Consider the following 11339-nt stretch of genomic DNA (forward strand, 5'->3'; position numbering starts at 1 on the left):
CCCTATTACTGCAACTGCTCAGAGGTAAACCTTAAAAGATATCCAAGCTTCCTCCATTGTCTCACACCCCACTTCAAGTGTCAGCAAATCTCTTCAGTTCTACCTTCAAACTATATTCAGTAACCAACCACTTCTTACCCACCCCCCAGTGCTATGACTCAGTCCAAGACATCATCATATATCACTTGGATCACGGCTTTCTTTTTAACTGGCCTCCCTGGCTCTGCCCTTGCCACTGCTTTTACCACCCCCCAACTGTAGCCTTCTCTCAATACAGTAGTGAAGTGATTCCAGTAAGTCTAAATTAGATCATGTCATCAACTGCTCAAAACCTCCCATGGTTATCTCACTCAAGCAGAAATCCTTACAATGGTCTATAAGACCTAGTATCATTTAACCACATCTTTGTGCCTCTACTCCAGGCATTTACCTCTTAACCTCATATTAGACTACTTTGCCCAAGGTTACTTCATTCCAGTTTCAATGGCCTACTTGCTGTTTCTCAAATATTCCAGGTCTGCTCTACTCTCCGAACCTTTGAACTTGCTGTATCCTCAGGCCTAAAGTTGTCTAGCCCCTAAAATTATCTAGAATGTAAATGTGTTCTTTCACGTACTTCAAGTCTTCACTCAATGACATCTTAGTGAAGTCTTCCCTTTCCCTACTACTTAAAATTGCAAACTTCTCTCATCCTTTAATATTGCTAGTGTACTAGATCTGCTTTATTTGTTTTATAACTTTCTTTAGTACTTTCCTCAATCAAACATACTACCTATTTTACTTATTTACCTTATTTATAGTCTGTCACCTCCAACTAGAATATAAATTCTAGGGATTGTTTGTTTCATCTCCTGCTATAGCTATACACCTAGTCCTTAGAGCAGACAATACTTTTCACATAGAACTCAGTTGCCCGGCTGATGTGGCTCAGTGGTTGAGCATTGACCCATGACCCAAGAGGTTGCCGGTTCGATTCCCGGTCAGGGTACATGCCCAGGTTCTGGGCCCAATGCCCAGTGGAGGGCATGCAGGAGGCGGCCAATTAATGTTCTCTCTCACTGATGTTTCTATCTCTCTCTCCCTCTCCATTTCCCTCTCTACGATCAATAAAAAAGAAAATTAAAAAAAAAAAAGAACCCTGTTTGTTTGATATTGAAATAAAGCCTCTCCAGAAGTGCCAGGTTTGTTAGGCCCAATTCAAATTCTAGGACTAATTTAATTTAAATATACCAATTCCTTTGTCAATATTTACAGTACGTGAATAATATTCAAAATTCTTAAATGTATTTATAGTTACACTTTTATTATTTTATAATCCAAGTCACTTACTTACCTGACAATTATAGATTGCTTACTGATTCCAAATAGTTCAACTTCTTACTCTGGCATAACTATAAACAGAAAGAACAGAAGGCTTCAACTAGAAGGCCTAGTTCTAGTCCTAGGTCCACCATCTACCAGTAGTATGACTCAGGCAATTTAGCCTCCTCTTAGATTCTCATCAATAAAATACCAAATTGGAGGTGGATTAAAGACCAGCCTACCTTACCTATCTTATACCTAATCATAATATTATTGTGAAAATAAAAAATGTATGAGAAAATGCTTTATAAACTATAAATGATATACAAGTACAAGTTAAATGTCCATACTGTACTCTGGAAAAACCTGAAATGCAACAGAAAAGTTCAGTGTTTGGAGCAGCTTATCTCACCATGCCTCCCTGCCCCTAACACTAAACCCGTCCTGGAGTCAGACTGGCTCTTCCACTTACTTGCTGTACTTTAAACAAGGTACTCAATAACACTGAGTCACTGTTTCCATATCCATAAATGGATATACCAACCTTGTAAGATCCTTTTGAAGATTATAGATTATATACACACATATGTAGTAAATACAACCTTTTTATTTGTTGTAGCCTTGTTCTTCTTTCAAATGGAGAAAAAAACAAAGGCAGATAATATAAACTACATCCTAGAGATAGAAAAGTTGATTTTGACTTGAAAATTGCATGTGAAAGAACAAGAAAGAAAATGAGAAAGAGCTAGAGTTAAACAAGCAATAATTTCAACAGTTTTCCTATTAAATTTATTCTTTCCTTCTTGCCTTTCTCTAAGACAAAATAATAGAATGAGATGCAAAGAAAAATCAGCATACAGAAAACCATATTTAGCAGTTTAAAGAAGTTCATTTCAAAACTAAATATTACATAGTCTTTTCTCTCAAAGCAGAATAATTCTAGTAGTCAGTTTTTCAATTTCTCAAATATCAAATGTCATTTGACACTCTAGAACTCATGGTACATGCCAAAAAATAAGTCATGGTTTTCCAAATATAAAACCCTGATATAATTGCATTAAGTATGTTTAGAAATGACAGAATGAATAAAAACTGAAAAAGTAAAACTTTAATTTAGATATATATCACACAAACAGATCAAGAATGCTTTTGAAATCATCAAACTTTGATGTATTTCCTCAATTCTATGACACCAGCAATTATAATACATACCATCAATATAAAAACCATTTTCCAAAGGGGGAAAATCCCTCCCACACTAAATATACACTTAAATATAAAACATACCAACTAAAGAAAATATTTAATTGTAAGGGATCCCTCTAAAATGCTGAAAACATTCTATTTCTTGATCCAGGGTCTGGTTACACAGAGGATGCTAGATTTGTGAAATTTTTTTTTTCCCTAAAGAGTTTTAATTGATTTTTAGAGAAGAAGGGAGAGGGACAGAGAGAAACATTGATTGGCCACCTCCTGCATACCCCCTACGGGGGATCGAACCCAAAACCTGGGTATGTGCCCCTACCAAGAATCAAACTGGCAACCTTTCAGTGCACCAGACAACACCCAATAACTAAGCCATGTCTTAATTTGTATATTTTTTTATAGATGTAAGTTTACTTCAACAACAAAAAAAAACATTCACTTAATGTACTACTTACTTTACACAGATACAGCTGTCAAGCAGATGACTTACTGACCTAATATAAAAGGTAATAAATAATAATAAAGCTTTTTAAAGAAAACATGAAAGTAACTTCATTACATTGAGATAAAGATTTTATATATTTTTTAAATATGGTTTTATTGATTTTTGAGAGAGAGAGAGACATCGATGCTAGAGAGAAACATGGATTGGCTGCTTCCTGCATGCCCCCTACTAGGGATCGAGCCCACAACTGGGGTAGGTACCCTAACCGGGAATCAGTGTATGGGAGGATGCTCAATCCACTAAGCACACCAGCTGGGCAGGTAAACATTTTATAAATGTGAACAAAAGAGCAATAACCAATTAATCAAGAATTTTGATTCACCAAGACACCAAGATCACAAGAGTTAACTACAAAGTAGAGGATATGTGCAATACATATATCTAACAAGACTAGAGAAAGAACTACAAATCAACATGAAAAAAATAAACAGCATAATTTTAAAAAGCCAAAAGACTTAACACTTTAAAAGCAGAAATCCAAATGGAGAATCAACATGGTGTCCCTAATTATGAAAAGGTGCTCAACTTCATTAGCCATCAGGAAAATGAAATTAAAACTAGAGTACAATACCAATACATACCCTTCTAGAATAACTAAAAATAAAAAAGACTAACAATACCGCCCGGTTGGTGTGGCTCAGTGGTTAAGCACTGACCCATGCACCAAGAGGTCGCTGGTTCAATTCCCGTCAAGGCACATGCCCAGGTTGCAGGCCAAATCCCCAGTGGGGGGCATGCAGGAGGCGGCCAATTGATGTTCTCTCTCATCAATGTTTCTATCTCTCCCTCTCCCTTCTTCTCTCTCTAAAATCAATAAAGTAAAAATTTTTTTAAGTATTGACAAAAATGTAGAATAACAGGCACTCTCATATACTGCTAGTGGGAGTGTAAATTTGTAAACCACTTCACAAAACTTTAACAAAATCTACTAAAAATGAACATACCACATAACCATAATCATTACCTAATAATTCCACTCTTGTATACACAATAAAAATGCATGTTCACCAAGTTAAAAAATATATACAAAAATGTTCATAGCAGCAAAACTATAAATAACTCAAATGTCCGTTACAGTAGAATGAACAGACTGTAGTACATTCACATAGAACATATGTATACCATGTATGTACACCATACAATACAGCAAAGAGAATGAACAAACTACAATACAACATGGATTAATCTCATAACTGTAATGCCTGGCCAGTTTGGCTCAGCGGTTAGAGCGTTGGCCCAAGGACCAAAGGGTCACGGGTTCAATTCCCAGTCAAGGGCATGTACCTGGGTTTCAGGTTTGATCCCCGATCCCAGGGCCCTCTCAAAGGCAACCAACTGATGTGTCTCTCCAATCTCTCTGTCTCTCCATCCCTCCTTTCCACTCTATCTGAAGAAAATGAATGGAAAAAGATCCTTGGATCTTGATGAGGATTAACAAAAAAAAAAAAAAAACCTCAAATAACACGTATGACTCTACTTATATAGAATTCAAAAACAGACAAAAGTTTTCTACAGTGTTAGAATACAAGAAACACAAGGAGGAGGTGAGAATTGCTGTACTGATATGTTTCTTGAGCTGGGTGCTAATTATGTGAATGTGCTTATTTTGTGAAAAAAGTTCATCAATATGTATGTCATACTTCTTTAAAAATCTTACATTAGCCCTAGACGGTTTGGCTCAGCAGTTAGAATGTCAGCCTGTGGACCAAAGGGCTGCGGTTTGATCCCTTGTCAAGGGCACATATCTGAGTTGCAGGTTCGATCCCCGGTAGAAGTCATGCGGCAAACAACCAATCTATGTGTCTCTCTCACATAGATGTTTCCTTCTCTTTCCCTTCCTCCCTTTCACTCTACCTAAAAATCAATGGAAAAATATCCCAAGGAGAGGATCCAAAAAAAAAATCTTACATTAAATGAGGTCCCCACAACAATGAGATATCACCTCACACCTGTCAGAATGACCGACATCAACAAATCATCAAACAACAAGTGTTGGCGAGGGTGTGGAGAAAAGGGGACTCTAGTACACTGCTGGTGGGAATGCAGACTGGTGCAGCCACTATGGAAAACAATATAGTGTTACCTCAAAAAATTAAAAATTGAACTTCCATTTGACCCAGTGATCCCATTTCTAGGAATATACCCTAAGAAGCCTGAAACACCAATCAGGAAGAATATATGTACCCCCATGTTCAAAGCAGCAGTATTTACAATAGCTAAGATCTGGAAACAGCCCAAGTGTCCATCAGTAGACGAATGGATAAAAAAGCTGTGGTACATATACACAATGGAGTACTATGCAGCTGTAAGAAAGAAAGATCTCTTATCCTTTGAAACGACATGGAGGGACCTGGAAAGTGTTATCCTAAGCAGAGCAAGCCAAACAGAGAAAGACAAGTATCATATGATCTCACTAATTTGTGGAATATAATGAACATAACAGTCTGAGGAATGGGTTAGTCCAGGAGACGTGGAAGTGGGGTACAGACTGACAATCCCCAGAAGAGGGGGTGGTGGGAGAGAGATAAACCACAGAACTTATATGCATGTATGCATGAACAATGGACATGGACAACAAAGGTGGCGAAAGGGCAGGGAGGGATGGGGGGGAATCAGTGGGGGGGGAAAGGAGAAACATCTGTAACAAAAATTAATTAAATAATTTTTTTTTTTTTTAAATGAGGTTCCAACTGGTGGTTCAGGATTTCTAATCCTTTCTTATCACCAAGATTCTTCACCCATACTATGGTCAGAGACTTAACTGAAACAGTCCTATACAACCCCCACTCTTCATTGATTTAAACCTCAATATCTCTATCCATATCTACCATATGCCAAGCACTCTGACATTCATTTATTCAAATACTTACTGAATAACTACTACGTGTAAAACCTGTGCCAAGTACTTAGGGTACAAGAAAATGAAGAAGACATGGTCCCTGGACTAAAGTTTATAATCTTATAGAACACCACATATACAAATTACAAGGTAAATATATAGAGATAAGCACAAGATATTATGGGAGCACAAAGGAACATCAAAAACTGTCTGGGAGAGGAAAGACATCAGGATAGGATTCTTTGAGGTGTTAACACCTGAATCTTTAAAAGGTGCATAGGAGTGCCCTGGCCATGTAGTTTAATTGGTTGGAGCATCACCCCTGTATGCCAATGTTTTGGGTTCCATCCACAGTTGGGGCACATACAGCAGTCAACCAATAAATGCATGGATAGGTGGAAAAATCAGTTGATGTTTCTCTCCCCCCACTTCTCTCTCTCTCTCTGAAATCAATAAATAAAAAATATTTTAAATAAAATAAAAAGTGAGTAGGTGTTATCCTGACAAAGTGCATTCCAAAAGAGGGAACAGCTTGGTGAAAGCACAGTGATAAGAAACGGTATAGTGTATTTAAAGAAACAATGAACAGCTGCTAGATGTTGCTTAAGGGGAATAAAGGCAAGAACTGGGATGGAGGGGCAGGGGGAGTGGCCAAAGAGATCAGAAGAAGCCAAGTCATGAAAGGAGTTATCAAACCTTAACCAACTGACTAGATGGGACACTGAGGTTTATGTGAAGAAATTATGTGGCCAGATAGATTATTCAGGGAGCAATACAGAAGATGAAGTTAAAGGGGGATAAGGCTGGCAGAAAGAAGGCCAGTTAGGAGGCAGTTATAACAGTTCTGCAGGAAATAAAGGGGCCTGAAATAATGAAATGCAAGCTGTAATAAATATGGAGAAAATATATAATACAAACACATTATGCTGCTGGTCTAGACATCACACTTTGAGCACCACTAACCTACACTAGAGGTTGGCAAACTTTTTCTGTAACAGACCAAACAAAAAGGATTTTAGGCTTTATGGGCCACATATGGCCTCTATTGCACTTCTTGGTTTTTCCCTCCTTAGCTAGTGAACTTTATTTTTTTTTAAGGCAGCAGGCTGGATTTGTGAGCACAGTTAGTTTGCTGATCCCTGCTGTATATCAGTAAAGAAATGAGGGTTAACCTTCCTATTAGATTAAATTTCCTAAAATGCTACTTGAATATTAGTCCCCTACTCAGAAACGTCTCCGTTGGTCCTGATCTACTGAATAAGTCAAATCCCTATGATGCATGCATTCATAGACATCTATACTCTAGCTCCAACCAGACAGGTGAACTACACCCCTTTGTGAATCTTCCATTCTTATTAAATTGACCTACTTACATTTACCTGCCTCCATTTCTTTGCAGTGTTCCCCCATATTCTTTCCTCCCTTCCAAACCTACACAAATATCCTTTCTTCAAAGCACAATTCAAATCCTACACTGAAGTAACTGCACCCTCCTTAGAATTCCTAAGAGCACTGTCTCAATTGTTCTGATATTTACTTGCTATCTTGAGCTATTTCTTACTTCAAATAAACTGTATATTCTTGAGGACAGAGAATAATTTATACCGATAGAGCCAGCATATAACAAGGGATAAATAAAATTAAAACATTTGTGAATATGTATGTAATATGTATATACACACACACTTTATTTTCTAAAATAGCTATTAACTGAAACAAATGTGATTTCACCCTTACCTTGTATCAGTAATTGAACACTTTAACTCCATAGACACAATTTGAATGCCACAGGAACCACAGAAGACAATCCACAAGTACACTACTCTCTTATTACATGTTTTTAGGACTAATTTACTAAGAAAACAATAATAATACAAGTAGAATTTTTCCAATGGTCAATGTTATCAATATGGGTACACTGGGGATAATATTAAATACAGAAGTTACTAGATTAAGTCAAAGTTTACTTACCTATAGCTTCACTTATTTTTAAAATGCAAAGATTTTACAACTAAATTGCTTTAAATTCACCCTTAATTATTACTCAAATTCAAAGCCATACACACACACACACACACACACACACACACAAGCCACACACAGTCTGAATATGTTTAAATAAAATTCTCTGTGACAATTCACATTACCAAAATGGCATTACTGATTTCATTCAAAAATTAGGAAAGAGAATATATTTTTAAATTTCAAGAAAATAGTCCATCTTAGTTTACTTCTGATAAATGGCTATAATCACAGAATGTTTTGAGCTGGATTAATGGATTCTTCCTCTGCTTGAAATTACTAAAGAAGTCTTTTTCAAGTTCGAAGTGTGAACTGTACCTTATTTTACTACACAAAGAATGTTCAAGAAGCTATAAAAACTTCACCAGAATAATCTGCCCACATTTCAATGCCAACTACAAAAAAAGTCTAAAACATTTATAGAAAGGTATAAAATAACAACAGCACATCGAAGAAAGCTTAGTAATTTACAACCCTAAAAAGACTATTATTCATTTATAAATTTAATATTATTAATGAACCAATTGGAGGACAAACCCAGGAACCAGGGACTTCCAGTTCTCAATTCTTGTTGGCCACTGGCTTAGTAGAATCTTGGACACACCCCCATATGGTGAACAAGAAAAGCTTAACTGACATTCCAAGGTTGTGAGAATTGATTAAATGTTTATGAAGTACTCTAGGACAGTGAAGGAAAGCCACTGTAACCATTTGGTTAATACAAAACTGTAGCTACCTATTAGGCTTCCAAATCCAATCATAAAATTCTTTTGTGTCTTCTCAGCACAGCAAATCTTCAGTGAGTCAGTCAAGTGCCTGCATTTAATGAGCTAGTTTAGCAACCTCAGAGAAATGAATTTTCTTCCAAATCTTTGTTTTCTCACAAACTCTGTCACTATCCAACCTATTTGCAAAGGGAAACATGATCCGATTTACAGTCAAGTTAAGTCTAGTTATTGATAAGCCAATACCAAATGACTGAAAACTATTAGGAATCACAGTGGAACTTTGTTAACTTACCAGAAATGTGAAGCCTGAAAGTAACCCCAGAAAACAGTCATTCTAAGAAGAGCTTTATTAAAGAAAAAGTCCCTACACTTTTTTTTCAAGAGCTGGAAAGTGTTTTTAGACAGTGTGGACATGGGACTAAATTCGCTCAAAACTGAATCTAATTTGTTAGGTAGTTCCAGCACCTGCTTGGTGTTGAGTGGCTAGAGAGAGACTGGTGAGGTTGCTCAGGAAAAGTGCTGATGCCATCTCCAGCTGCCCCCTTCCTGAATGACAGTAACACAGTAACAATGCAAACACTGACAAAAGAGCTGGGAGCCACCCTGAGCCTCTGCGTAGCAATACTTCTACCCTACCCCCAACACACACAGCCACAAACCCAGCAAAGGCCCTCCTCCTTCCAGATCTCACACGCGGAGACCTAGTCTCTACTTTGGCAACGTGGGAAAGTACACCCCTTCACTCCGTTCAAGACAGCTGAGCACCTCAGAGGGAAGGGGGAAATGCTGCCTCTATCTAAACTGCCAGAGGAAAGGGGACACTTCCTCTCTGCAGACGGGGAGCAGACCCGGCGTGCCCAGGGACATTCCGAGAACTCCCGGCTCTCGGACCTCCGGCGAGGAGGCAAGGGGACCCGCGGAGAGCGCGACCCTTCCTCCGCAAAAGGCCGGAGGGTCGCCCGGCCCGGGGTGGTGGAAGCGGGGCTCGGGCGCCGGGGACACCGTTCTCCAGGGGGTGGAAGCGCTCGGCCGCCCGCTTCCTGGGGAAAGCGACAGTAGGCTCGGGTCCGAGAGCACAGGGAGCACCATCTTTCCTCGAGCCCAGTCCCGAGGGATGGCGCAGGCGGCCGGGGCGGCAACTCTCCCTCTCGCCCAACTCTGGGGTGAGCGCGAGGGCGGCCGGCCCGGGGCTGCCCCGAGGGATGCCGCCCGGGTGGGGGAGGCGGCGAGGCCGGCCTCGGGTCCGCTCCCTCCCCACGCGGTCCGCGGCCGGAGGCCGTCCGCGCTCTGGTCCCTCCCGCCGCCGCGCGGGGCAGGGCCGCCGACCTCGGCCGGCCGGGCGCGGGGCCAGGCGGCGGTGGCGGCGGGCGGGCCGGCGGCCTGGGGCCCTACCTGAGGCTGTGTACCAGCTCCCGGCGTGACTGGCTTCCCGGCAGACCACTCGGTTGGACATCTTGGTGCCTGTGCCGCCTATGGTGCACGAGGATGAATGAGGAGGCGGCGGCGGCGGCGGCAGGAGCGGCTCCGCGAGGGGACGAGACACCGCGGGCCCAGCCCAGGAGGAGGCGGCAGCGGGGAGGGGATCAGCCCGGCCCAGGAGGAGGAGGAAGAGGAGGAGGCGGCGGCGGCCCAGGAGGAGGAGATGGCAGCCGGGGCGGTGGCAGCAACAATCAGCACAAACTCCGGCGACCGCCGGAAGATGGGGACCGCGGCGGCTTCACCGAAGCCCAGAAAGCCCTGGCCCTGGCCCCCGGAGTCGCCGCTGCTCCCCAGCCGGGGCTGCTTCTCGCCGAGCCGCCCCCACGGCCCCTTCCCCTCCCAGCCGGCCTCCCGGAGCCACAGCCGGTGACCCCACCCCCGTGACTCCGCGCCCGCCCCCTCCCCCCACCCCCCGCGGGACTCCCAGCACCCACCCCCACCCCCACCCCCACCCCCACCCCGGGCCGGGCCCTCCTGCCTGCCCGGCCGCCGGCCTGCCGGCCCCGCCCCGCCCCTCCTCTGGCCGCGCGGCGAGGTTAAAGGCGGAAACCGGACAGGCCAGACGGCATCTGGGGTCGGGCGGCCCCGCGAGGAGGTAGCGGTGGCTGCAGCTCCGCGCACACAAAAGCCCAGGGCCGGGGCCTGAACCGGGGAAGGCAGACCCGGAGAAGAGCCAACGCTTCCTTACTCGCCACTCTAACGGGTCCTGCCCACTGAGCATGCCCAGCAGCCGCTGCCAGGCCCGCCGAGGAATCTCACCGTGCACGCTCCGCTCTCCGGGGTTTAGAGGCAGCAGAGGCTGGAAGGGGGAGGGCTCGAGGAGCAGGACGCAGCCGCAGGGCAAGCCCCCTCCCCCAGCCAACTTCCTTAAATGAAGAGCACCGGGGGCACGCAGATGCGGCTTTCCACCAGGAAAGTCCAGCTCATACCTCCCTCCTCACACCATACGCAGGAATCCTTAGTGCATTCGCACCCCAGGGTTTCACAATTAGAGACTCAAGTCTGTGGCCACGTTGGGAAGTTCATTTATATAGGCAGGTACAGGGCGGTATGCCTGTGGTCCTGCAAACGCTAGTTTTTGCTTCACAGGGCCACCCTTACCATCTTAGCTTTGACATACTTATCTTGTTTCATGTTATATTTGTGTAGGTGCATGTCTTAACTCCCTAACTGGATTAAAGTGTGGTATGGGTAGCCTCGGTTATTCTCATCTATAAAATGGGAATAATAATACTCAGTGTCCCTAGGATTATGAGTT

General features: G+C 42.7%; 1 protein-coding gene across 3 annotated transcripts in view; it reads right to left on the minus strand.

Annotated features, from left to right (window-relative positions):
• Positions 1-10838, minus strand: part of MEMO1 (mediator of cell motility 1) — a 118518-nt gene extending 107680 nt beyond the window's left edge. For 2 of the 3 annotated variants that reach the window (XM_036262259.1, XM_036262262.1), the window contains exon 1: positions 9995-10838. In XM_036262259.1, coding sequence (XP_036118152.1) covers positions 9995-10055 — 61 coding nt within the window. In that variant the 5' untranslated portion in view covers positions 10056-10838. The remainder of the gene's footprint in view (positions 1-9994) is intronic. The other variant, XM_036262260.1, reaches the window with a different exon arrangement.
• Between the last annotated feature and the right edge of the window lie 501 nt (positions 10839-11339).

This window comes from Molossus molossus, unplaced genomic scaffold (assembly GCF_014108415.1).
Source record: "Molossus molossus isolate mMolMol1 unplaced genomic scaffold, mMolMol1.p scaffold_m16_p_15, whole genome shotgun sequence".
Lineage (NCBI taxonomy): Eukaryota > Metazoa > Chordata > Mammalia > Chiroptera > Molossidae > Molossus > Molossus molossus.